The sequence below is a fragment of the Cotesia glomerata genome, linkage group LG2 (assembly GCF_020080835.1).
Source record: "Cotesia glomerata isolate CgM1 linkage group LG2, MPM_Cglom_v2.3, whole genome shotgun sequence".
NCBI lineage: Eukaryota > Metazoa > Arthropoda > Insecta > Hymenoptera > Braconidae > Cotesia > Cotesia glomerata.
The window spans coordinates 13,254,654-13,281,843 of NC_058159.1; the positions used below are offsets into that span (position 1 = coordinate 13,254,654).

General features: G+C 35.3%; 5 protein-coding genes across 7 annotated transcripts; 4 read left to right on the top strand and 1 right to left on the bottom strand.

The window, feature by feature from the left end:
• The first annotated feature begins 1,069 nt into the window (after positions 1 to 1,069).
• On the top strand, positions 1,070 to 8,534 carry LOC123260154 (HD protein homolog). The gene is made up of 3 exons (XM_044721138.1): positions 1,070 to 2,423; positions 2,619 to 2,902; positions 7,708 to 8,534. The coding sequence occupies exons 1-3, from the start codon at positions 1,682 to 1,684 to the stop codon at positions 8,164 to 8,166; spliced, it is 1,485 nt and encodes a 494-aa protein (XP_044577073.1). The 5' UTR covers positions 1,070 to 1,681; the 3' UTR covers positions 8,167 to 8,534.
• A 5,205-nt stretch (positions 8,535 to 13,739) lies between these two features.
• LOC123258924 lies at positions 13,740 to 19,269 on the bottom strand. Its single transcript, XM_044719179.1, has 5 exons — positions 19,206 to 19,269; positions 15,230 to 19,146; positions 14,401 to 14,553; positions 13,971 to 14,198; positions 13,740 to 13,856 (listed from the first exon to the last, which is right to left on the bottom strand). Exons 1-5 carry the CDS (start codon positions 19,267 to 19,269, stop codon positions 13,740 to 13,742), a joined length of 4,479 nt encoding a protein of 1,492 aa, XP_044575114.1.
• A 1,754-nt stretch (positions 19,270 to 21,023) lies between these two features.
• LOC123260163 lies at positions 21,024 to 26,906 on the top strand. Of its 3 annotated transcripts, none has more exons than XM_044721151.1 (3): positions 21,024 to 21,554; positions 22,246 to 23,344; positions 23,427 to 26,906. In XM_044721151.1, exons 2-3 carry the CDS (start codon positions 22,264 to 22,266, stop codon positions 23,438 to 23,440), a joined length of 1,095 nt encoding a protein of 364 aa, XP_044577086.1. In that variant the 5' UTR covers positions 21,024 to 21,554; positions 22,246 to 22,263; the 3' UTR covers positions 23,441 to 26,906. The 3 variants fall into 3 exon arrangements, with proteins under 3 accessions (XP_044577086.1, XP_044577087.1, XP_044577085.1); XM_044721152.1 differs by having other exon boundaries at positions 22,258 to 23,344; XM_044721150.1 differs by having other exon boundaries at positions 21,025 to 21,554; positions 22,221 to 23,344.
• Positions 23,949 to 25,696, top strand: LOC123258925. The gene is made up of 2 exons (XM_044719180.1): positions 23,949 to 24,726; positions 24,840 to 25,696. Exons 1-2 carry the CDS (start codon positions 23,949 to 23,951, stop codon positions 25,694 to 25,696), a joined length of 1,635 nt encoding a protein of 544 aa, XP_044575115.1.
• LOC123258926 lies at positions 25,722 to 26,753 on the top strand. The gene has a single exon (XM_044719181.1). The coding sequence runs from the start codon at positions 25,722 to 25,724 to the stop codon at positions 26,751 to 26,753; it is 1,032 nt and encodes a 343-aa protein (XP_044575116.1).
• Positions 26,907 to 27,190: the final 284 nt, after the last annotated feature.

A 27,190-nucleotide genomic window follows, 5' to 3' on the forward strand; every position in this document is an offset into this window, starting at 1 on the left:
TCAACGCCCCCGCAACCCCCTTGTAGGTGGAATTTCGTAAAATCCGTTCTTAGCTGACCTTTACACGGCGAAAGGAATATTCCTACCAAATTTCAAGTCTCTACGCTTTATGGTTTCAGAGATATCGTGATGAGTCAATATATAGGTGGAAATCTCTTATATATATATATATAGATACATATATATATATATATATATATATATATATATATATATATATATATATATATACATATATATATATATTAGGGTGTTTCAAAAAGACGAATTTTTTTTTTTCTTTTGGTGTCTAAAATTGATAGTATACCTACAAACAAAAATTTTGGCGCCCATGTGAGCTCTTAATATGAATAGTAAGATTTGCCTGTATCCATTTCTTTATTTTCCATTTAAATAACACGGGAAAAATTTTTTTAATTTTTAATTTTTATTACTTTGGAACGGTTCATCGTAACAACAATCTGAAAAATGATATTAGTAGGAAATTTTACGCTCTACAAAAAACGTCTGAAGACCAAAGTTCCTCAGATTAACGGCTTCAAAGATATCCGCGGTCAAAGATAACACTAATAAAAAATTTCAAATATTTTCCAATAAAATTACAAAACAAATATCACATGCTATATTTTTATTATTTTTATGTTAAATTACTTCAATTCCGTTAACCTGAGACTGTAAACTTTTTTTTTACTAATTAATTCAATACTTAACTCACGAAATGCACTAATATATAAATATAAACGTTAAAAATGTCACATAAATAATTTTTGGTCTTTCTTATAACAAATTTATTTTATATTTTATAAAATTTATAAATTTTTGTAAGAGGAAAATGTAAAGTTCCTTATTACACAAACTCACCAAACACTCATCATTGCATATTATTCAAAATAATATGAAAATTCTGTAAATACGTTAAATCAATTAAATCTACTATAAAACTTGATCAAATGTTTTTTATTTGAAAAATATCAACAGAGCTTTATTTAGCTCTGTCGGTACAGAGTATTATACTCATTTAATTTTAGTGTTGTAGCTAATAAGCTCTGTGTTGGTAAGCTTGGTTGTTCGGTACTAACTTCATTTAGTTGCTTTGCTCTCAACGCTTTACTATATCTTCTCGTCATTGTCTTTGTTCATTGATACTGACTGTTTTTTCAATCCGTTATATTATTAATTTAATTAGTTAAAATATATTAGTTATAAATTTTGTGACCATAATGGTGAAAACAGTGTACTTGATTGGTGATGTGTTAAGTGAATTAGTTGGAAAAAAATTACCCTCTCTGAAAGAGGTTATGTCGCTTTCATTTTATTATCTTGATACGAAAAATTTTTCAGTTAAAGAAAGTATATCAATCACTATCGACAAAGTTTTTGAAATTTGGTGTGCGGCACAAATCCCGACAAGAGAGAAAAGATCTGCTTTTTTGAAACTAATCTCAAATCACAATCGATGGAAGAATTTACAAAAAAACCGTAAAATGAAAAAGTCAAAGTCTCAATAAAAAAGGAATCCGTTTTTCAGGATGAATTAAATAAACTATTTGATGTAGCTCATGCGGATGTTTTAAATATACTGGACAAAGAAAAAAGATTATTTTATTTGGGACAAAAATCTTCCAGTCGACGTGGTTTTATTTCATATAATTCTCAACCAATTTTAGAAGATGTCGAAGACATGGATGTTGATATCAGCAATTATGATAATAATAACAATAATAGTGATAATAATAGTGAAGAGAACATTGATAGCAATGATAAAAACTATAATAATAATGGTAATGATAGTAATAATAATGTCGGAGAGTTTGATAACGACAATGTCAACTATTATTGTGCAGTTGAGACTGATGATGTTGCTAATCATAAAATATCAAGTCATCCATCTCAATTATCCCAGAAATCTTTGGAAAGTAATACTTCTCGTATAATCTCTGATTATGAAGATGAAATGCCAAAACAACAAGTTCCAAAAATTGATATAATGACACCAGAACTTGCTGCGGCTTTGGATAGAGCTAACGTGACTAGTAGGATGGCGACTTACATTATTGCTGCTTTATTATCTTGCTTGAACATTGATTGTGCAAGCGTAAACTTTAGTCATGTGACTATTCACCGAGCAAGGGAAAAATTCCGGAAAGAAGCGGCGTTAAATCTGAAGACTAATCTGGAAACTGACAATTATGTACTACATTTTGATGGAAAACTGTTATTAAATATTACAGGTACAGAACAAGTTGACCGGCTTCCGATTATTTTATCATCATCAGGTAAATTTCAACTGTTAGGAGTTCCTAAACTAGAATCTGGGACTGGACAAAACCAAGCTTCAGCTATTATTAAAACAGTAAAACAATGGGATATTAATACTGACAACATCAAAGCATTGTGTTCTGATACTACGGCGTCAAATACGGGTAAATAATTTATTAATAAAAAAAATATAACATGGTTGATTACCGTAATGTTTAAATGCTAAATCAAATCAGATTTTTAGTATTAACCATTAATTTCCAAGTTATGAGTTATTTTTTTTTTCAAATTGAAAAGATTTCTCCGTACTACTCTAAAAAATCGATACTTCACTAGCAATTCTCATTTTATTTTTTCAGGAATCAGAAATGGTGCGTGTGTATTAGTAGAAAAGGCTCTTAGTAGAAAACTGTTGTACTTGCCATGCCGACACCATATTTTTGAAATTGTTCTTCGAAGTGCATTTGAAGTATACTGGCCTGCTTCGTCTGGCCCAAACGTTCCAATTTATCAGAGATTTAAAAAGAAGTGGGATGAAATTGACCAATCAAACTTTACGGCTGGTATTTGTGACAAAAAAGTTTTGGAAGTAATAACACCAATCAAAGATGAGATTTTGAAATTCGTTAATAATCAAATAGAAGTAAAATTTTTTAATCCAGCGCTGAAGAATTATTAACTGATGTTAAAGTGGAAAAGAAAAATGTATAAAGTTCAGTATAATTGAGGAGCTGATTTTCAAAAGGGTATCTTTTCATATTTTAAAATACCAGTTTTCTGAACTTTTAAATACTAATTACTTTGAGAATTATGAACATTTATAAATGAAAATCGAATTGCAGCTTCATAACCGATTGCACTTTATAGCTAAATTAAAAAAAGTTCAATACAAATATTTATAACACCGGCACACAAAAAAAAAAAAGTTGTCTGTACTTGGGACGCGCCACATATATTCCCATGTAATTTGACCCGCTGAACCCGAATTTGAGGTCCGTTTGGCCCCTACACCCTAGGATTTTGAGAAAACTGTAAAAAACCGAAAAAAAACGGGAAAATTGGGGGTTTTGGTGATTGAAAAATTTTTTTAGATTCTAACTATGCATGATTTTCATGTATTTCGATCTGCTTTATACTTATCTGAAGTGTACTCAGACCAGCAGCCATTAAAAGTCTAAGTAAATCCCGAAAAACCCATGAAAATTGCGAAAAAAAACAAAAAATTCCCAATATTGTGATAAAAAAAAATGTATTGAGCTAAATATATGATGATTTTCATGTAGGTTTATCGACGACATATAAATCTCCAACTTTTATAACTCAGACGTCTCGAAAACATCAAACAAATGTGCAAAAAACCCCGAAAATTGGAAAAAAATCAAATGTAATATAATAAAAATCGAGTTATTATTCAAAATAAATAAAAACAAACATATCATTCGATCTGTGGTGCATAAAAAAAAAGTATTTCGTCCTAAGACTTAAAAAATTAATTTTTCGGAAAATATCATCAAAACCCTTTGGATTTGAATTTTAATTCGTTCTCCGCTTATATCTCACCCTTTTATCTTCAAACGTCCTGCATAAAGGGTTTCTCTTTCGTTTCCTCTCTTCTTCGGGTAAATCTCTCTTCAGAGTCCAACAATGATCTGCCATCATATTTACATCCCACGTTCCTTGATATCGTTTTTCCATCACACTAATGTCTTGATGGAATCTCTCACCTTGCTCTTCACTAAAATCACCAAGATTTTCAGGAAAGTGTGAAAGATGAGAATGTAAATAGTGCAATTTTGTATTCATTAAGCAACCTAAAGTATTATAGTTGTATAACAACTCGTCAACTAAAGTTGCGTAGTTATCACTTTTCGTATTCCCTAAAAATTGCTGTGATACTTCCTTAAAACTTCCCCAAGCTGCTCTCTCAATCTCGTTCATCTCATATTTAAGATTAGCATCCTGGAATAGAGTCCGAATTTGGGGTCCATCAAAAATTCCTTCTTTTAATTTAGCGTCACTTATAGCTGGAAATTTTTCGCCCAAGTACTTAAAACAGTTTCCATCTTTATCCAGAGCTTTGACAAATTGCTTCATAAGGCCAAGCTTGATATGAAGTGGGGGCAGCAAGTACTTGGAAGGATCAATTAGAGATTGTCGCGTAACATTGTGAGAACCAGGATTCAAATTTGTTCTTGTTGGCCATTCTTTTGAATGTAATGATTCTTTCGGTCTCGGCTATCCCACAAACATAAGAAGCAGGGGTACTTTGTGAACCCTGATTGTTGGCCTAACAATATTGTTGCAATTTTCAGATCACCACAAACCTTCCATTGATGTTCTGAATAGTTTATTTTATCTAATACAACCTGTAAATTGTCATAAGTCTCCTTTAGTTTAGTCGAATGAGCTACTGGAATCGGTGCCAATAAGTTTCCATTATGAAGAAGCACAGCTTTAAGACTTCGCCTAGAGGAGTCAATAAAAGCCTCCATTCTTCGTCTTTGTAAGTGTTTGGCTTCAACTCATCGATCAGTCCTTTTACATCTGAACAGTACACAAATGAATTTTCGCTGTCTTTTGTAAAATACTTCCGGAACTCTTTTTCCCTATCACGATAAAAATAAGCTGTTGTATTTTTAGCTAATAAATTTTTCCTTAAAGCTGAGGCTAAATGTTCAGCTTTTACCTTAGATAGTCCTAAGTCTCGTACAAGGTCATTCAATTCAAGTTGATCGAAGACTTCAGGGTCTTTACTTCTAGGAACACCACTCGGGATGTATTCTTCATCCTCAGAATGGATCTCTTCGGGTTCAGGATCGATTTCTTCAAAGTTATCTTCAACTTCCATCTCTTCATGTTCATTCACTGGTTCAGGAGCTGCAGGTTCTTCGACATTCAAAACTTTTTCTGCTGGCACAACTGATGTTACGTTGGCATATTGAATTTTATGTTTGGTTGTCGAAGAAAACCTGAAACTTCCGTCGTGCAAAAATAGCAGTTTTGACTCGTTGGTGCAGACCAAATCACAGGTTTTGAAAATTTCAAGCACTGTTTACTTTTCGTCTGCTCCCAACGAGTAAGCATCGTGTGACACCGATTGCAAAGTGAATGTGGTACCCAAGTTGCTTCCCAGTTCGTAATCTGGATACCGAAGCAGGTTTCGTAGACATTTTTCAATTTGTTTGAAAAAGATCTACGACTTTTCGTTACTTCAAATTCTCCACATATGTAACAGAAGCAATTGGAGTTTTTGTTACATATGTGAGAGACACTTCTTGTCATATTAAACGCTTCAGAAGCCAAGTCACCCACTAATGAAGAGCTGCAGTCACTTGATGACGACGCCTGCGAGCCTGCTTTCTCACTCTGACCAGACGCCGATACTGGGATTCCGGGTCCCTGCATCGTAAAACACTTATTACTTGTGCCTGCCATGACGGCATTCAAGCCGTTAACCCAGGGACTATGCCAGACGGTCCTGTTGCCCGCCGTCACCACGTGGAGGTGCCCTGGTTACAGGCACAAGCATTTAAGCAAGAAATCGATTCTGAGCCCAAAAGTTCCTAGAAGTGAAAACCCTGAAACATCAGCTTAAAGAAAAAAATTTATTAACTAAAAATACAACAGCTTATTTTTATCGTGATAGGGAAAAAAATCTGATAACATTTTTAAAACGGCGAAAATTCATTAGTGGACTGTTCAGATGTAAGAAGTTTGATTGATGAGTTAAAGCCGAACACTTTCAGGACGAGGAGTGAAAGTTTTTCATTGCTTTGTCTAAGCGAAGTCTCAAAGCACCGACTCCAGTAGCTCATTTGACCAAAAATCATTGAAAAGTTTGTGGTGATCTGAAAATTGCTACACTAGTTAAGCCAACAATCTGGTTCACAATATATCCCTTCTTGTATGTTTGTAGGATAGTCACGATCGGAAAATTCCCTACAGTAGAAAAGAACGGCCAACAAGAAAGAATTTGAATCATGGTTCTCACAACGTTATGCGAGAATCTCTCATTAATCCTTACAAGTACTTGCTGCCACCACTTTATATCAAGCTTGACCTTATGAAGCATTTTGTCAAAGCTCTCGATAAAAATGGCAACTGTGTTAAGTACTTGGACGAAAATTTCCAGCTATAAGTGACAATAAATTGAAAGAAGGAATTTTTATGTACCCCAAATTCGGACTCAATTCCAGGATGCTAATCTTGAGTATGAGATGCACAAGATTGAGAGAGCAGCTTGGGGAAGTTTTAAGGAAGTATCTCGAAATTTTTAGGGAATGTGAATACAAAATTGCACTATTTACAATCTCATCTTTCACACTTTCCTGAAAATCTTGGTAATTTCAGTGAAGAAAGAGAAGAAACATTCCATCAAAACATGAGTGGATGTCAATATGATGGTAGATCATTGTTGGACTCTGAAGAGAGATTTACCCGAAGAAGAGAGGAAACGAAAGAGAAACCCTTTATGCAGGACGTTTGAAGATAAAAGGGTGAGATATAAGCGGAGAACGAATTAAAATTCAAATCCAAAGGGTTTTGATGATATTTTCCGAAAAAATTATTTTTTTTAAGTCTTAAGACGAAATACTTTTTTTTTATGCACCACAGATCGAATGATATGATTTTTTTTATTTATTTTGAATAATAACTCGATTTTTATTATATTACATTTGATTTTTTTCCAATTTTCGGGGTTTTTTGCACATTTGTTTGATGTTTTCGAGACGTCTGAGTTATAAAAGTTGGAGATTTATATGTCGTCGATAAACCTACATGAAAATCATCATATATTTAGCTCAATACATTTTTATCACAATATTGGGAATTTTTTGTTTTTTTTTCGCAATTTTCATGGGTTTTTCGGGATTTACTTAGACTTTTAATGGCTGCTGGTCTGAGTACACTTCAGATAAGTATAAAGCAGATCGAAATACATGAAAATCATGCATAGTTAGAATCTAAAAAAATTTTTCAATCACCAAAACCCCCAATTTTCCCGTTTTTTTTCGGTTTTTTACAGTTTTCTCAAAATCCTAGGGTGTAGGGGCCAAACGGACCTCAAATTCGGGTTCAGCGGGTCAAATTACATGGGAATATATGTGGCGCGTCCCAAGTACAGACAACTTTTTTTTTTTTGTGTGCCGGTGTAATTGAAGATAACTAGTTTTTTGTCTCGATTAATCAAAAATCAAAAGATACCCTTTTGAAAATAAGCTCCTCAATTATCAATTTTACTCTGATTAATTAACTTGCCGTCGTGATTAAAAATATTGAAAATCAGTTTCACATGACTGTTATACTTTCAATCATCTTTAACGATTAAAATTGCGTTTGTAAAATATTTTACAACTTTTACCTCACATCAGTTAATAATAATTAGTCTTCTCAACTTTGAAATTGCGATATAATCAATTTCATTTTGACTTATAACTTTTTTTGTAGATGGATCATTGTCGAGACGATTACCGTGAACTTCTGGAATTATCATTAATATTTTTGGGTACTACTACCACAAATATTACATTTAAGCATCCTGGAGCGGTCCATCATGCAAGGTGGATGGCTAAAGCAATATATAGTTTAAAAATTTTTTTATTCAGAAATGAATTTCATCTTACTAAATCGGAAATAGATGGATTACGAGAACTTTGTTTATTTATCATAATATTCTATTTAAAAGCTTGGTTCACTGCGCCGTGTGCTATAACAGCACCTAATAATGATTTAACTTTGATTAAAGAATTAATTTCATATGAAAGATTTAATAATAGTCTTTCACAGACATGCTCACAAAAATTAGCCGATCACTTGTGGTATTTAAACAACGAGCTGTCTGTTTTATATCTCTTTGATAAAAATGTTTCAGTTGGAACAAAAAAAAAGAATAGTTCATGCTCTTAAAAACTGTAAAGCCAATGAAACTACAACAAATCGCTTTATAATAGATAAGAAAAATTTAGAGTCATTATTAAATAAAGATCTTAGTCAATTTATGTCTATGAGATCGATTAATATATTTGAATCGTTTGATTTGTCGTATGAGTTCATTGATGAGGATGTTACTTTGTGGCCTCAGAATCCGAATTTCTTAGAAAACTTGGAGTATTTCGGGAAACTTCAAGTTGTGAATGATGTAGCAGAACGCGGCGTGGCATTGATAGAGCAGTATAATCGATGCTTAACGAAAGATGAAGAACAGCTTCAATATTTGTTGCAAGTAGTGACAGAACATAGAAAACAATATCCTAATTGCAATAAAAGTAATTTTATAAAACTATAATATTTTCAAGTTGAAAAATTGTTGTAACAAGTTGTAAATATAGTTTTTTGTTATAAAGAATTAATTGTTCAATTAAATTTCTTAATATTTAGTAAAAAAAAAAAATAAATTTGTTATAAAAGAGACCAAAAAATCATTTATAAGATATTTTTAACGTTTATATTTATATATTAGTGCATTTCGTGAGTTAAGTATTGAATTAATTAGTAAAAAAAAAAAAAAGTTTACAGTCTTAGGTTAACGGAATTGAAGTAATTTAACATAAAAAATATAGCATATGATATTTTTTTTGTAGTTTTATTGGAAAATATTATAAATTTTTTATTAGTGTTATCTTTGACCGCGGATATCTTTGAAGCCGTTAATCTGAGGAACTTTGGTCTTCAGACGTTTTTTGTAGAGCGTAAAATTTCCTACAAATATCATTTTTCAGATTGTTGTTACGATGAACCGTTCCAAAGTAATAAAAATTAAAAAATTAAAAAAAATTTTTCCCGTGTTATTTAAATGGAAAATAAAGAAATGGATACAGGCAAATCTTACTATTCATATTAAGAGCTCACATGGGCGCCAAAATTTTTGTTTTTAGGTATACTATCAATTTTTAGACACCAAAAGAAAGAAAAAAAAATTCGTCTTTTTTTGAAACACCCTAATATATATATACATACATACTAGCTGTTACTCGCCCGCTTCGCTGAGCGCTTTATAGAATTGCATTTTTAGATCTAGACTTGAAATTTAATTGGAGCATTGTTTTGATTTGCACAGATTCCAAATGAGCATTAAAAGTTTTAGTTAAAGTCATTGCAAGTCTCATGAGTAAAGTTGAAACCTGTCTAGCTTCAAGTGCGAAGAATTTTTCTGTTATTTAAAATTTTCTTAGTGACATTAATTTTTTATAGAAAATAAATTTAACATGTTTTTTACAAATTCAATTTAAATAAGTAGCCAAATTTATTTTTCACTTATCAAGTGTTTTGAAAATTCATTTATTTTAATCTGTTATCTTTCCGTGATCTCACAATAAGAATAATTTATAAGTTATGAGGCGTCCATAAATTACGTGAGGCATTTTTGAGAGTTTTTCAACCCTCCCTTCCCTTCTTGATGAGATTTCGTAAGATTTTCCTCAATTCCCTTCCCCCTCCCCTAATCTCACGCGAGATTCTTCAAAATTTATGTTTTGGCTGTAAACGTGTTGGATTATTGAGAAAAAAAAGCGCCATTCGGCTACACCCGATATGGAAAGGTAGATTTCTTGTTTGAATATTGAAAAAAACACGTTATTCAAAGGCAGTATGGTCCTGAAATTTATTTTTTATTATATTTTTGCAAATAACGATATGAGACCAACTACAACAAATAGATATTCAAAGACATCTGTCTAAAAAATAGGATTTCTTACAGAAAAAAGTCATTTGATGATCAAAGCTAATAATTAATTTATTCTTGATTTTTTTTTAATTTTCCCAACTACGAAATAAATTTAAAAAAGTATCAAAAGTCAACGAACAATAGCTTAAATTTAAGATAATCACGTGAACTTTAAAAAAAATTTACATATTGTTAGTTCCAGTGATCTGGCAACGTTGCTTTTAAAAACTATGAAAGATTTGAATTTCCCGCTTCCCTGGCGGATTCGTGGTCACGGTAAAATGAACGTGAAACGACGTCGAATGTACCGTGAATTCACAGTGTCAACAAATGATCGTCGAATGACCGTCACTTGACTATCGAATGGCCGTCATTTGACAGTGAACAACGAGTATCATTGTGAAAGTTTTTCACTGTTACTTTATGATTTTTATTCTGTATAGTTATCATACTTTACTCTTCGAAAAACCAAATTTTTACTTGACCTCCGATTTTTTACCTAAGTAAAAATCGTAGATCATCGATCGATCGTCTGTCATTTGACAGTCATTCAAAAACATATAAATTGTCAAAAAACCGTAACTCGGTGGTAGATGCACAGTAGTCTGTTAGTGAAACGACTGTGAAACGAGCGTATAATGTCGGTAAGTCAGGAATTTTTTACTAGTCAACAATGAAAAAGTGCTGATTATATTTTTATTTTTTTATTCCATTAAAAATACTCAAAGTGTATAAAAAGATAGGTAAATGAAAAATTTTCAGTAAATAATCGTGATGAAAAATTTGAAAAAAATATTAAATTATTGTAATTTTGTTTATTTCAAAGTAAAATCATAAAAAATTAATCAGATTACAGACAATCAACAGAGATCCATCATTTCAATACTTTTCATAAGAGTTTATGACTTACAATAGTTGAATTTTTTTCACAGTCTTAAATGAGATACCATAATACCTTTTGATTATGAAAAATATAATAATCAATATTGTTTTTTTTTTTTTTTTTTTTAGAGACGAAAACTTTAATTTCAAAATTACGGAAAAATTGTTTGTTATCAAGAAAAATTATTATGAGATATTTTTTTTTAACAATTAAATTTTTAGCAATTTCTTTTTCAGATCTTTTTTTATACAGTTAATAATTTTACCGTAATTTCGAAATTGAGAATTTCGTAATCATCAAAAATTTGAATCATTTATTACGATTATTATTTTGAAGTCATGGAAAAAATATAACTTTATTTAAGCTATTTTTATCTGTGCAATGCAAAAAAATGACTTGGTTTTGATACCTTATGATGTGACTGAATCAAATGGTTCGTGTAGTGTCTTAGATAGCCTAGCTGGTAGAGTCTTGGGCGCGCGACCAGTTGAATCGGGTTCGAGTCTCGGTCTAGACTGTCCGAAATATTTTTTTTTATTTTATTGTCCGTGACAGTCGCGTCAAATCACCGTATTTCGACAGTATATTGAGCGTACAGTGTCGGTCATAACCTCGTAGATTCACTTGCGTATGCACCGTAAATATTCAATAAATTTATAGTAGACATCGTTCACAACGGTATCCGATGCTGACTGACAGATCGCTCGGTAAGAACGAACTTTATACGGTGAAACGACCGTGAAACAACCGCCGTCATTCGACCGTGCTTTCACCGTGTCGCCGAAACCGCCAGGGTTTTTATTCTACACTATTTCAGGGAGCGTTGCGCACGGCGTTGCCAAATCACTATAAGTTGTTAAGTGAGCAGGTTAAAATGGATCAAAAATTTTTTTTTTTGATTATTATATCTCGATAACAAAACGGTGAGGAGCAACTTATTTTTTTAACTTATTCTAAAAACATTTTTCAAAACTCTTCTACTTTCTTCCAATTCTGTCGAGAGAATTTTTTAATATAATTCAAAATACTGGTAGAGACCGGATATTTCACATACTTTAAATGGGGCATGACCATCGACTTCGAGAACTATATCTTTAAATATCTCGCCATCTAAACGGTCAAAAATTATAAAATTTTAGGAATTCATAAATAAAGTTATTCTGAACCCGTGAAAAAAATTTCAGCCGAATCTGTCAAAAAATGGTTTCATGCTGGAACTACCTTAAACAATAGAGCGCTACTTTGCAGCTCTGCGGGGTTCGGACGAATACGACAAACACTATTGTGTCAAATTTAGCCATATTTTATTATAGAAATACTTTTTCACGCAATTTCCGACTGTTTTCTGCTAGAGAAAAAATTACGTGATATTTGTTAAGACCCCCCCCCCTAAGTGAGATTTGGTAAGATTTAGCTTGATCCACTCCCCCCCTAGAACACCTCACGTAATTAATGGACGCCTCCTTATGTAATCAGCAAAAATAACATGTATGTGAAATTCTCAGTCCAATGACTGAATTACTACATGTAATATTAAGTTTTGGAAACCTTACAATGACTTTTTTCCCGCTGCTAAAGAGACGTTTGTTGTAAGGAAATTTTTAGTGAATGTTATTAAAACTCAATAGACATGGCCTAAATTTTATGTTTAAAAAATTTCTAGTTTATGAACAACATTTTTAGTAGATTTCATAGAAATCTAAATATTTTATTTCATGGAACCAATTATCATAACCAAACACACGATCAGCATATAAATATAAATTTTTAACACTTTGTTCACCAGTCATAATTAGCTTCTTTCTTAATTTTTTTTTAAATGACGTTAAATCAATCAAATATTAAGGTTATGAAATAAAAACAAAAGAAAATCGTTTTAAAAAACAAATGAATGAAAAATGTGAGTCTTTTGTTTTTATTAGCGAGAAAAATGTATATAAAAGTAAATCGTAAAAAAATGTGAAAGAGTTGATAAAATCCAAAAGATAAGTAGCCTATAACCATCTACAAAAAATTCTGCGTCGAATGGTAGCAGTCCCATCCCGATAGTTTCAGCCGTTCTTGAGTTATAAGTAGTGTAACTAACACGACTTTCTTTTATATATATATAAATATATATATATACATATATGTATAAAATATTGTCACCCAGCAAGTAACTTTTAAAAATTGAAAGCCTCAATTTTATTGAGAAAGAAGAATAAATAATGTATAATTAACTTATTTACGGACGGTTTTTGTTGACGTGCGCATATATGCGCTCTTAGAGCTGAAGACTGCAACATTGGGATTATCAGGTTGCACTGTAATGTCTTTTGCGAGAACATGGAGTCGCAATGAGATAAATTTTCCGAGTATTTTGTCGCGAATACCATGACATTTTGGGAAGACTAATGATTGATCGGCAGTTTCCAGGACACTCTTCATTACTTTTTCATTCACAGATTGCAAATGGAGAAGAGATTTTCTGTAAGTAGCAAAAACTTCTTCCGCAGTCTTCAAAAGTGTATATACTGCCTCTGTCGGATGTTTCAAGTTTCCTCGATTTATTGCATCCGTCCAAGCCGTACTCGCGTTAGGCAAAGGAACTGAAGAGATTATTGCTGCCTCACAATAATTACAACCGTTCGCACAAGTAAACACTGCCCAACCACAAAGGTAACAAAGCCCATAGTTTTGTATTTCGGATAATTTACAATTTACCGGAATTTCAAGGAAATTTTGTGAATCATCATTAGTAGTTTGGAGTTCAGTTTTTTTTTGCTTGAGAAATTCAATGTAGTACGGCTCATCATCGTCTTCATATGATACAGACGCAGGGACACATAAATACTGAGCCACTGCAGTCAAGCGCATTCGGTAGCGTAATATTGGCGAAGTTTAGGGTGAATATCACCACCAGCTCGAACCTGAGAAAATAAATTTTCTCCAGAACTAGAAGTCTGACGCCCCGTAAGAAGGTACTCCAATTTTTTTGTCAGAACTAGATCTTCTCGTAATTTTAACGCAGTAGTAGTAGCCAGAATGATGCCCCGTTGTATCGGTTTCCATCTATTATCAGAGCTAACTTTTAGTTCTCTGATAATCTCAATAAAGCTCTGCAGAAACTCTACTCGTTCTAACGATGCGCCATAAGTTCCGTGAGTTACTTTTGTGCCGACAAACCATGAACTCATACCACTGACTACATAATAAAATAAACCACCCAGTGGTCATAGCTGTTTGCGGAAGAAGACCAGTTTGCGCCGCTAGAATTAATGCATGTCCCATTTCATAGCTAAAAATTTTTCTAGCCAGTCCAACGTGCATTTTATCGAACTGTGGTGGGTCTAAAATAGCAGTGGTGAGACCTTTTACTAGAACAGGTCCACCAAGTGATTGGTACTCTACAAGCTGTCGAACGTGGGTAATATTAACAAAAATGGGAAAAATTTTTTGAATTTAGAAAAATGTACTGAAACGAAGAGTATTATCTTAGATTAAAAATTTTTTCTCTTCACTCAGAAAAATTATTCTTTTCCAAATAGATTTCTTTTTTGGTTCAAGATTTTTTTTCGTCAGGCAAGTTACTTTTTTTTATCATGGTGGTAAATACCTCACACAAACGAGAATTCTCAGTAATGGGTTTTGAAATTTTACAAGCAGATGCCCATTTACTTCTCATCTCAACTGAACGAGAAAACCTCAGCATTTTAAAACCCTTTTCACTGCTGTTATGACAGTCAGGAAAGCTACATCCACCCATGATCTGCGTTAATAAATATTAGTTTAGATATTGTTACTGAAAAATGTTAAAAGAGTGGAAAAGCGGGGATCAGGTTTAGGTCTGGATATCTCAATTAAAACGCGTAAATAATTATCAAAATTAACACTATAAATTTATTTACACTAAATACAAGTTATATTTAATATGTTAAATAGCGGATTGTTTAAATAAAAGCGGATTTATAATACACAGCGTGGTTAGCACAAGCGATACCGGTTGACACGTGGGTGAACACTCTGCCGGCACTGTAAAAGCGGTGAAATAAATGCACAAATAACACAATTTATCTGTAACAAATTAGAGCGAATTATTAGCGGTTAATTTAAGCAATTTAAATTATAAAAATAGCGAAATGCGGTTAATTAACAATAAGCGAAAGTAAAGCGGAATTAATGGCGACTTGTTGCAACGAAAGCGTGGAAGCGAAAGATAATAACAATAGTTCGTCTTCTTCCTCGTTGAGTTGGGGAAGAAGGCTATTGCGCATGTCTAGCGGGAGCGATCAGCCAATAAAGCGGTCGATTCATGGCGTGATCGAGAGGCTGATTTTCTATTGGCGGTTCGATTTTTGCGGGAACTAGTGGTGGACAGGTGCGTCTCTTGAATTTAGGAGTCCCCCAGGAGCGAGTTAATCGCTACTGGGCCTTGTTCACCGAACATTCTCCCCCGGGTTGGCGGCTGCGTCGACAAGATCATCTTCTTCATGCGTTAGCGGCAGGACACAGAGCTTTGTAATTGGACGTACCAGCTCTGTGTTAACTGTCTTAACAGTTACCACGCGGATTTGTCCATCTTCACCTGGATGGACAGCAATTACTTTGGCTAATGGCCACTTGGTTGGCGGGAGATCCTCAGTGGTGATCAGTACAACTGAACCCACCTTGATCTGGTTGCGTCGATGATGCCACTTTGAAATGGCCTGGTAGCGGTGGATGCAGTCCTGGTAGTAGCGTCTCCAGAAATGTTGAACCATTTGCTGGACTTGTTCCCAGTGCGAGAGCCGAGCAGGTTGTAAATCTGTCAGCGATGGCTCTGGGATAGCGGTCAGTGACTGTCCGATTAAGAAGTGACCTGGAGTCAGTACAGCCAGGTCAGCAGGATCTTCATTCAGCGGTGTGAGCGGTCTGGAATTCAATATGGCTTCAATTTGAGCCAGTAGCGTTGAATATTGCTCAAGCGTCAACAGCGAGTCTCCGATTGTTCTTCGAAGGTGAAATTTGATAGATTTCACAGCGGCTTCCCATTTTCCTCCAAAATGTGGAGCTCCAGGCGGATTGAATTTCCAGTTCGTGCCATCTTGAGCGATCAAGGTTGATAATTCTCGTAATGTGCGGGATCCTGCAGCGAATAGTCGTTTCAGCTCTTTATCTGCTCCTACAAAATTGGTTCCACAGTCTGAATATAGCGTGTGGCAGATACCTCGGCGACTAGTGAAGCGGCGATAAGCGGCGATGAAAGCGGCAGCGGTGTAGTCAGTTACTAGCTCTAAATGTACAGCTGAACTGAACATGCATACAAAGACTGCAATCCAGCCTTTGTATGTTTTTGCTCCACGTCCTTGAAACGTTTTCAGCGTGATAGGTCCAGCGTAGTCGAGTCCTGTATGCAAGAAGGCTCGAGTTGGCTGTACTCGTGCGGCGGGTAGTTGACCCATCAACTGTTGAGCGCGTTCTCCACGGTGTCTCGTGCAGATAACGCAGCGTAAAATAAATGATCTGACTGGAACACGGCCTCCAATGATCCAGACACTCTTGCGTAAATCAGCGAGCGTAAGCTGAGTACCTCCGTGAAGCGTTTTGCGGTGCGAATCATCAATCAAAATTGATGTAAGCGGTGATTGTCGCGGTAGAATCGCTGGATGCCTCTCTTCTGGGTCCAGCAATGCGTTTTTCAAGCGGCCACCGACTCTCAGGACCCCCTGATGGTCGATGAACGGAGTCAGCTTAGTGATGCTGTTATTTTTAGGCAGACCATCACCATCTTGTAGCGTGTGAATCTCTCTAGCGAAGTATTGTCCTTGAGTGAACTTAATCAAGGTCAATTTAGCGCGCTCCAGGTCTGATGGAGTAAGCGGGTAGGCCAGCGAAGATTGTGGAACTCTTTTAAAGCGGTCGATGGCACGATGCCAGATGCTGAGTTTCCGTAGCAGTGGAAACAGCTGCGTGTAATGCGACAGTAATTGTTGGAGCAGGCAATTTTCTGCTTTCCAAGTTACTAGTGTCAGACCTTGGCGTTCTTCTCGATGCGTTGCGTTGTCGGTTGGAGGCTCCAGAGTGGGCCAAGAGGATTCTGGTTCATGAAGCCAAGTTGGTCCATGCCACCAGAGAGCGTGTTGTTTCAGTTTTAGCGTAGGTATACCTCTTGAAGCGCAGTCAGCGGGGTTTTGTTTTCCTGGAATAAATTTCCAGGAGACATCTCGAAGCGTTTCTTGGATTTTTCCCACTCTATTGCGGACGAATGTCTTCCAGCGGATTGCTGGACTTTTAATCCATGCGAGAGTCACGGCGGAGTCAGTCCAGAGATTGATCCTGACATTTTCAAGCGACTGAACTTCTTTGACATGAAGTATCAGTTGTGTTAGCAACCATGCGGCAGATAATTCCAAGCGTGGGATTGTCATGGTCTTCAGCGGTGCTACTTGCGTTTTTGAACACAAAAGTGAGACCTTTGTGTTCCCATCAGCGTCAGTGACTCTCAAATAAACAGCGGCAGCCATAGCGTTTTGCGAAGCGTCTGAGAACCCGTGCAATTCCATAGTTGCTCCAGGTGCTATATTATTCCAGCGTGGAATGCGGATGGATTCGATGTTTCGAAGATCCTCGCGGTATCCAGTCCATTTGTGAATGAGTGATGGTGACAATTGTTCATCCCATGACACTCTATCTAGCCACAGATCTTGCATAAAGATCTTGGCTTTGACGACTATTGGTGCGAGAAGTCCTAGCGGGTCATACAGCTTTGCGATTTCAGACAAAATAGCTCTCTTTGTCTTAGGCGTCTCTGGCGGTAGCGTGTACTTGAACTGGAGAGCGTCAGTGCGTGAATTCCAGTACATGCCCAGGACTTTTACTGGTGCATCACTGATTCCTTTAAGCGATGTATCCAGCTGCTTTTCTGGAGCGACTTCAGCGAGTAACCGTGGGCTATTGCTAGCCCATTTGGCAAGCGGGAAGCAGCCTGCTGCACACAGAGCTTTTGTTTGTACTGCAGCCTTGATAGCGTCTTCTTCGTTGTCTGCTCCACCGTAGATGTCATCTACGTAGCGTGTTTTCAACATTGGAGCAACAGCTAGCGGAAAGCGGTGTTCTTCATCCTTTACTAGTTGGATGAGCACACGTACAGCGTCAAAAGGTACACTAGCGGTTCCGTATGTGACTGTCTTGAGACAGTAAGCGTCTATTAAGTCATTCTCATCTATCCAGAGAATGCACTGAAGCGGCCAATCAAGCGAGTCGACCTCAATCTGTCTGAACATCTTGGTGATGTCAGTAGCGAATAGAATCCTGTTGCAGCGGATTCTCAACATCACGTCAAAAATGTCAATTTGCGTTTTGGGTCCTGCGTGGAGAATGTCGTTCAATGAAATTCCTGTAGATGTTGCACAGGAACCATTGAACACTGTGCGGAGCTTCGTAGTGGCACTATCAAGCTTCAATACCCCATGGTGAGGCAAGAAGTAAGCGTTTGCGGGCAATTCGTTGACTGGTACTCGTACCATGTGTCCTAGTTGAATGTATTCTGCCATGAATGCACGATACATGTCAGAATATTCTCTTTCTCGCGACAAGCGAGTTATTAATCTGCGGAGTGACCCCATAGCTGCGTTGATAGAGTCGCCAAGTTGACTCTCAAGGGCCTTAAGCGGTAATCTCACTACGTAGCGTCCATCAGGCTGTCGATAATGCGTTTGACGAAAGTGAATTTCACATTCGTCTTCTTCAGCGGTGTTGAGCGGTGAATTACCTGATGGAACCTCTTCCTGTTCCCAAAACTTAGCGATAGCGTCTTGTAATTCAGTATCTACTGACGCATGTAGTGCTGCGTGTGATGTTGAAGCGTGTTTAGCGGTGACAGCTCCATAGACAATCCAACCAAGCGTGGTGGATTGTGCAATAGGAGCATTGCGAGGTCCTCGTTGAATCTCTGCGTTCATGATCTGTGCGGCTGGTGATGCACCTAGAATAATATCTACAGGGCGTGGCTGTAGATACTGCGGGTCAGCGAGCTTGAGATTCTCAAGATGCGGCCATTTCGGATCAGCGATCACGAACGATGGAAGATCTACCGTCAGTGTTGGTAGAATATGCATGCTGACATGCATTGAAGCGGGTGTACACAGCGAATGAAGTTCAATTGTGCTCACACCTAGTGAACTTCCTGCGGAGACATTGCCAATGCCCTTGAGCATGACCATGTCGCATTGTAGCGGTTGTCCAAGCTTCTTGAAGAGCGTCTGTCTCATAAATGAGAGCTCTGAGCCTTGATCGATCAAAACTCTTGCGGTGATGGGATTACCATGATGTGGACTGACCTGGACTAAAGCGGTAGCTAGCAAAACTTGAGCGGAAAGCGAATCTGAAATAATCAACAGTTAATTTCAAGTTGAAAACGGTCTAAAGGGAACGATTAGTTGCCTGTGCGGAAGATGTAGAATGCGGTGAAGCTGGTTTCGTTGGTGCATCCAAAATGGATGGACATGTAGTGACGTTGACCACATTTTCGGCAATCTTGAGTGGTCTTGCAATCTGCAGCGCGGTGCGGAACACGAAAGTTGAAGCTTAAATTGCATTTTTCAACTATCTTGTGTAATTCTCCATAGCGAGGTTATTTAAGGCCCGAAGTCGAGTTTTCAGTCTTAATAAACGGAAAGTTCAGCGTACCGGTGTACGAATGACTATCAGGAGCAGCACCCGATGTGCTCTGCGATGCTCCTGACACTCGACCTTTCCTAGCGGTATTACACTTCACTTAACACAAAACAATTTTTTGCGGTATGATTAATTAAATTAATTGAGATAGAACCAGCCTGATCCGGCTCAAGGGACCAATGAAAAATGTTGAAAGAGCGGAAAAGCGGGGATCAGGTTTAGGTCTTGATATCTCAATTAAAACGCGTAAATAATTATCAAAATTAACACTATAAATTTATTTACACTAAATACAAGTTATATTTAATATGTTAAATAGCGGATTGTTTAAATAAAAGCGGATTTATAATACACAGCGTGGTTAGCACAAGCGATACCGGTTGACACGTGGGTGAATACTCTGCCGGCACTGTAAAAGCGGTGAAATAAATGCACAAATAACACAATTTATCTGTAACAAATTAGAGCGAATTATTAGCGGTTAATTTAAGCAATTTAAATTATAAAAATAGCGAAACGCGGTTAATTAACAATAAGCGAAAGTAAAGCGGAATTAATGGCGACTTGCTGCAACGAAAGCGTGGAAGCGAAAGATAATGACAATAGATTTTCTATTGGCGGTTCGATTTTTGCGGGAACTAGTGGTGGACAGGTGCGTCTCTTGAATTTAGGAGTCCCCCAGGAGCGAGTTAATCGCTACTGGGCCTTGTTCACCGAACAGTTACATACAATAAAAAGTTATCCAAATGCAGATTTATTAAAAATAAATATCCATACTTACTTAATTTAACTCTTCAATACACACTCTCAACAACAAAACGTTAAGAAAAAACAAATTGACATTTTTAAACAAATGACAATCGCGAAATTCTATACTACTTGTATCTATCAAATAAATTAAAAATTTTCATTTGACTATACACATACATAAATAAATATTTTTAAGAATAAATAATTGTCATTATAATTTCTATAAAAATATAAATTAATTAGGATAAGAAATAATTTGCAATTAATAAGTACAATCAGATACCTCATAAGGGTAACGTTGAATTCCAAATTTCCCACCAGTAGCATTTGAATTATGAAAAATTTTATTGTTAATATAACCTGATATTGTTCATTATATTTATTATAACATTTTGATAAAAATTTCAATAAATTAAAATGACTGTGTACATACTAATTACTTACCTGTTATTAGACGAGCTCTAATCTAATTATTTTTACTAATAATTAATAAATAATAATAATACATTCAGTATAAGACCTGACGATCTATTGGAATAGTAAAAATTATAATAAAACTATGGAATAATTGTAAAAAAAAAAAAAAAAAAAAAAAATTTAGAATTGCCGAGTTTTGAACCCGGTAAATGTAAAGTTATCAAAAAATAGAGGCACCACAATAGAACTTAACGTAATGATGTAAGAGGTAAATTATAAACTGCGTTTAAGAAAAACCGGTTAAACCGGAGAATTTACGGATGCAATAAAAAAGCTATTTAAAGGTTTTTATTTAATTATTATTATTGTTAGAGGGTGAAAATAATTTTTTTATGCAATGATTATTTATTACATAAAATTTATTATTATTGCGAGAGTTAGCATGAAAATACTTTAGTTGCCGGTTAGTGTGTCTGACACACTCGTGGTGGCGCGACCGATTGACACATTTCCCATCATGCATTGCAGGATTGGAGTACCTTCTTATATATTATCTTAACGAAGCCGGTCTCCTGTCTTACTCACTATACATTTTTTAGCCATGTTTTTTTTGGTTTTATTTGTGTATCAATCGTAGCAGTGACTGTTATACTTATTATTTTAATTTTTCTGTGCAACTCTTATGTTAATTTTACTGTCATCGTAAATTTATCATTAATTTCCAGTGCAATAATTATTTATTTACAATTTATTAATCTGACAACGACAGTTTTAACTCTCAGTTAATTAAGTGATCTCATGTAAATAAATACGTGTTGTAAGCTCCCGCCAACAACGGCCATTACCGTACCTGTATATATTGTAATTAACATTTTTTGGAAATAGTTTTAAATCAAAACGAAAACGTGTACGTGGTTAATAAATATACCTGTATTATTATTGTGAAAGGTAAGTCAAATAATAAGCAAATGAATACAACACAATATTAAGTCACTGTTTTCTAATAATACACTGATAAAAGGATTTATTAACTATTAATAATTTATTTAATTTATTAAATTTAAATTAATATTTTTTAACATTCAATAAATATTTATTTGGGAAGGAAGTACATTTATTTATTGTTAATAAGTATTTATTAATAGTTAACAAATATTTATTGCACAAATATCTATGGTATATTCAAACAAATATTTATAATTAATCAATAAATATTTTGTTTAGTGAATTTGTTTTGCTTGCGCTGTCATATGATATGAAGATTGCTTATGAACAAAAATCATCTTTACAGATTTTTTATACTTATATATGTCATTTATATATTAAAAACGTTAATTTATTTTGTGAATTGAATTATTATCATGTATTTCAGCTATAGAGTTATAAAATGTGTCTAAAGAAATTGCTAATATTGCTTTTTATATTAACTAAATATTTGTTGACAGTTAACAAATATTCATTAACCATTAATAAATATTTATTAACAATTTGTAAATTGTACTTAATAAATTTGACTGTTCATAAATATTTATTAAATCCTATGATGTTAAAAAATCATTTATTAACAGTTGATAAAGCTTATCAATTATAAACAAATTGTTTTACCCGTTTCAGTTTTTTAACTTCATTTATTTATAAGTTTTACGTACAGTCAGCAATGCCAAAAAAGCGCAAAGGGGCCAATTTAAGTTGTCGAACGAGCAGTTCTAGAGCCATGCGAGATTTAAGAGCACGAAGATCAAACGAACAAATTCAAGAACAAAATCAACAAAGACAACTAGAGCGAAGACAAACTCGCAGACTCATAGTCGACAGACATAGAGGAATTGACCAACAACGCCAACAAGTTCATCGAGCATTTACGTCAAATTCATTTCTTCGACTAGCATTCCAGTACGAGCCTGATGTTGAATATTATGCTCATTCCAAAGTGGTTATTGGTACTTTGGAGAAGGAATGCCTTCATTGTCATGCACTTAAATTTAAAAATGAGCCACTTGGGATGTGTTGCTCATCAGGAAAAGTACAACTAACCGAAATTGAAACACCACCTGAGCCATTGCATGGTTTACTTATTGTTACTGATCCAGATTCTAGCCTATTCCTGAAGTCAATTCGCACATTCAATTCATGTTTCCAAATGACATCGTTTGGAGCAACAGAAATAGTTAGCTATGTTGCAGCAAAAGGTCAACAATTTAATTCCACGTTTAAAATCAAAGGCCAAGTTTATCACAAAGTGGGCTCATTGCTGCCAATGCCAAACGAATCTCATAAATTTTTACAAATATACTTTATGGGTGGCGAGGACTCCGAACGTGCACTCGCCAATCGAGTGGATGCACGTTGCGACTTCCATAATCTTAATTCACCTTTTGCCAGGCGTATCGTCAGTGAGCTAGACGCTCTGTTAAATGAGCACAATGAATTATTAAAATTTTTCAAAGCACACATGCACAAGCTACAAAGTGACAATCACGCTATTGTCATCAATCCTGATAGAACACCAGCTGGAGAGCATGTACGTAGATTCAACGCACCTGTTGTTGAAGACGTTGCTGGAATCATAGTTGGCGACCGTACAGCTATGCGACAAATCATGACTCGAAGAAGAAATAATGATCTTCAGTTCATCAGTGATACCCATCGTTCATATGACGCTCTCCAATATCCACTAATTTTCTGGAAGGGACAAGATGGATATTGTGTAAACATTAAACAACGAGATCCCGTAACAGGTAATTCTTTCATTATTAACAACATAATTATTTTATTATTAAAGAATAAATCTTCAATTAATTTAAATATATATTATTACAGGAGCTGAAACATAAAAACGTTAGCTCGAAAGATTTTTGTTCATATCGTTTGATGATTAGACGCGGCCAAGACAACATCATTTTACGATGTCGTGAGCTTTGCCAACAATTTATGGTCGACATGTATGTGAAGATAGAGAGTGAACGACTAAGATACTTTCGATATAATCAACAGAAGCTGCGTGCGGAAGAATATATTCACTTGCGAGATGCTATTGCGAATAACGCTGACACTGCCGAAATTGGTAACTCTGTTATCTTACCATCATCGTACATAGGTAGTCCACGTCACATGCAAGAATACATACAGGATGCTATGACTTTCGTGCGTGAATATGGACGACCGTGTCTTTTTATTACTTTTACATGTAATCCAAAATAGCCGGAAATTACATCGTTGCTATTACCAGGACAACATGCAATACATCGTCATGACATTATAGCACGTGTGTTTAAACAAAAATTAAAGTCTTTAATCAACTTTATTACCAAATTGCATGTATTTGGCCCCACACGTTGTTGGATGTATTCAGTTGAGTGGCAAAAGCGTGGATTACCTCATGCTCACATTTTAATTAGGTTGGTCGACAAAATACGTGCTGATGACATCGATAGTTTGATTTCTGCAGAGATTCCAGATCCGTCTACTGATCAATTACTATTTGATATTGTTACTACAAACATGATTCATGGTCTGTGCGGAAATCTGAATCCTTCATCACCTTGCATGGTGGACGGAAAATGTACAAAGCGTTTTTCTAAAGATTTTACTAACGATATGGTCACACATGTTAACGGATATCCAATATATCGTCGAAGAAGTACCGAAAATGGCGGACAATCTTTCGTTAAAACTATCAACAAGGCAGACATCGACATTGATAATCGTTGGGTGGTACCATATTCATCTTTGCTGAGCAAAACATTCGATGCTCATATTAATGTTGAGTTATGCAGTTCGGTGAAGAGTATCATGTATATTTGCAAGTATTTGCATAAAGGAAGTGATATGGCTGTATTTAGGGTTGAAAATACTAATGTTCACTCTCCTCCAGTGAACGAAAATGATGAAATTACGATTTACCAAATTGGCAGGTATATCAGTTCCAATGAAGCTGTCTGGCGCATTTTCGGTTTCCCAATTCATGAACGGGATCCAGCAGTTATCCATTTAGCTGTCCATCTTGAAAACGGCCAGCGCGTATATTTCACCAACGATACAGCGCTTGATCGTGCTATAAATCCACCAAAAACTACGCTCACCGAATTTTTTGAACTGTGCAATCGTGCGGATGCTTTTGGTGCCTTTGCACAAACACTACACTATTCTGAAGTTCCACAGTATTTTACATGGACTCAGTCGAAACAATGGATGGTTTATTCAAATCAAATAATTTGGGTTGTGTATATACAGTCAATCCAAGGCAAACTGAGTGCTTTTATCTGCGACTATTGTTAGTTAATGTCACCGGACCATTGTCATTTCAAGATATACGGAAGGTAGATGGACAACAGTATCCTACGAATAAAGATGCATGCCTTGCTCTAGGCTTGCTAGAAGAAGACAACCATTGGGACAGTATGCTTGCTGAAGCAGCATTAAACTGCACAGGAAAACAAATTCGTCTACTATTTGCTATAGTATTGACTACATGTTTCCCGGCCCGAGCACAAATGTTGTGGGATAATCACAAAGATTCAATGACTGATGATATATTGTATCGACATCGTACAAGGTGCAACGATCTAGCAATATCATTCAGTGATGCAATGTACAATAAAGCATTGATTGCTATCAAGGATCTTTGCATTGCTATTGCGAATTTACCAATCAGTCATTTCGGTATGAGCTCACCGAATCGAAGTGCATCTGATTTACTCAACACAGATATGAATCGTGAACTACAGTACGATACTGTAGAAATGGCAAGCATTGTTAGTCGCAATGTTCCACTACTAAATGATGAACAAAAAATTATCTACGACCGCATCATGCTGGCAGTTTCGGCAGGACAAGGAGGATTCTTTTTTTTAGATGCACCAGGTGGAACTGGCAAAACATTCCTTATTTCGGTACTTCTTGCCGAAATACGATCAAAAAATGGCATCGCATTGACCGTTGCATCTTCTGGCATTGCAGCTACTTTATTAGATGGAGGCAGAACAGCTCATTCAGCATTTAAGCTGCCGTTGAACATTCAAAATAATCCAGATGCAGTGTGCAACATAAAAAAAACAATCGTCTATGGCCACAGTGGTGAAACAATGTAAAATTATTATCTGGGATGAATGCACTATGGCACACAAACATTCGCTTGAGGCATTGGATAGGACATTAAAGGATATAAAAAACAACGATAAACTATTTGGCGGCACTTTGTTACTCCTTTCAGGTGATTTCAGACAAACACTTCCTGTTATTCCACGTTCAACGTGGGCTGATGAAATTAACGCTTGCTTAAAATCATCGCGACTATGGCGTAATGTTGAAAAAGTACAACTTACGGTGAACATGCGCGTTCAAATGCTTCAGGATCCATCCGCCGAAACATTCTCTAAACAACTGTTAGATATTGGCGATGGGAAAGTTGCTGTACATGAAAATACTGGATGCATAAAATTACAGATGAACTTCTGCACAATCATCGACTCGCAAAATACTCTTATCGATCACATATTTCCCGACGTACACACACAATATGAAAATCATAAGTGGCTGGCAGAAAGAGCGATCTTGGCAGCTAAAAATGTGGACGTCAATGGGTTAAATTTAAAAATACAACAGCTGTTGCCTGGGGACTTGGTGTCATACAAATCTATCGATGCAGTTTGCGATACCAACCAGATTGTGAATTATCCAATTGAGTTTTTAAATTCATTGGATTTGCCAGGCATGCCACCACATCATTTACAATTAAAGGTTAGATCTCCGATTATTCTGCTTCGTAACTTAAACCCACCACAGCTATGTAATGGCACACGATTAGTCATTAAAAAATTAATGAAAAACGTTATTGAAGCCATCATCTTGAATGGCAAGTTTCAAGGCGAGAATGTGTTGCTGCCACGAATCCCTATGATTCCCACAGATATGCCAATTGAATTCAAACGCACTCAATTCCCAATTAGATTGGTATTCGCTATGACGATCAATACGTCACAAGGACAAACATTGTCTGTATGTGGCTTAGATTTGGAAACACCGTGCTTTTCTCACGGACAACTATATGTAGCATGTTCTCGCGTGGGAAAACCATCCAGTTTGTTTGTGTTGGCTAAAGACGGACTAATCAAGAATATTGTACACTCTATTGCGCTGAGAGATTAATTTTTTTTTTTTCAACTGCCATAATTGATAGTAAAAATATGAATAATTATTTTTGATGTTTAAATAGCTATCAAGGATTGTAATTTAAAATATATTCGTTACTTTAATAAAGATTACTTTATTAACCTAAATAAAACATACTTTTATTGTTTATAACGCTTTCGATTATAAATATATCCCCGCACACTTACATAAGATAGTTCTTTTCATTGAATTAAAAAAATGTTTTCTTGAAATAACATACATGGCAAAACAACGTTTGCCGGGTCAGCTTACGCTCATATAGAATATATATATATATATATATATATATATATATATATATATATATATATATATATATATATATATATATATATATATATATATATATATATGTTTAATACGGGCTTCGGGGACTTCAAGATGGCGGGTGAGATTAATGTATATCTAGATTC

What these genes read in the sequence shown, in the direction of transcription:
- LOC123260154 (XM_044721138.1), top strand. Translation starts at nt 1,682, where the DNA reads ATGGATGTTGATATCAGCAATTATGATAATAATAACAATAATAGTGAT. An exon ending in TACTACGGCGTCAAATACGG is followed by an intron (nt 2,424 to 2,618) that starts GTAAATAATTTA and finishes TTATTTTTTCAG; the next exon opens with GAATCAGAAATGGTGCGTGT. An exon ending in TCGTTAATAATCAAATAGAA is followed by an intron (nt 2,903 to 7,707) that starts GTAAAATTTTTT and finishes CTTTTTTTGTAG; the next exon opens with ATGGATCATTGTCGAGACGA.
- LOC123258924 (XM_044719179.1), bottom strand. Translation starts at nt 19,269, where the DNA reads ATGTCCATCCATTTTGGATGCACCAACGAAACCAGCTTCACCGCATTC. An exon ending in AGAATTCTCGTTTGTGTGAG is followed by an intron (nt 14,199 to 14,400) that starts GTATTTACCACC and finishes CACGTTCGACAG; the next exon opens with CTTGTAGAGTACCAATCACT. An exon ending in GTCAGTGGTATGAGTTCATG is followed by an intron (nt 13,857 to 13,970) that starts GTTTGTCGGCAC and finishes CTCTGATAATAG; the next exon opens with ATGGAAACCGATACAACGGG.
- LOC123260163 (XM_044721151.1), top strand. Translation starts at nt 22,264, where the DNA reads ATGCCAAAAAAGCGCAAAGGGGCCAATTTAAGTTGTCGAACGAGCAGT.
- LOC123258925 (XM_044719180.1), top strand. Translation starts at nt 23,949, where the DNA reads ATGTATTCAGTTGAGTGGCAAAAGCGTGGATTACCTCATGCTCACATT. An exon ending in CAATCGTGCGGATGCTTTTG is followed by an intron (nt 24,727 to 24,839) that starts GTGCCTTTGCAC and finishes GTGTATATACAG; the next exon opens with TCAATCCAAGGCAAACTGAG.
- LOC123258926 (XM_044719181.1), top strand. Translation starts at nt 25,722, where the DNA reads ATGGCACACAAACATTCGCTTGAGGCATTGGATAGGACATTAAAGGAT.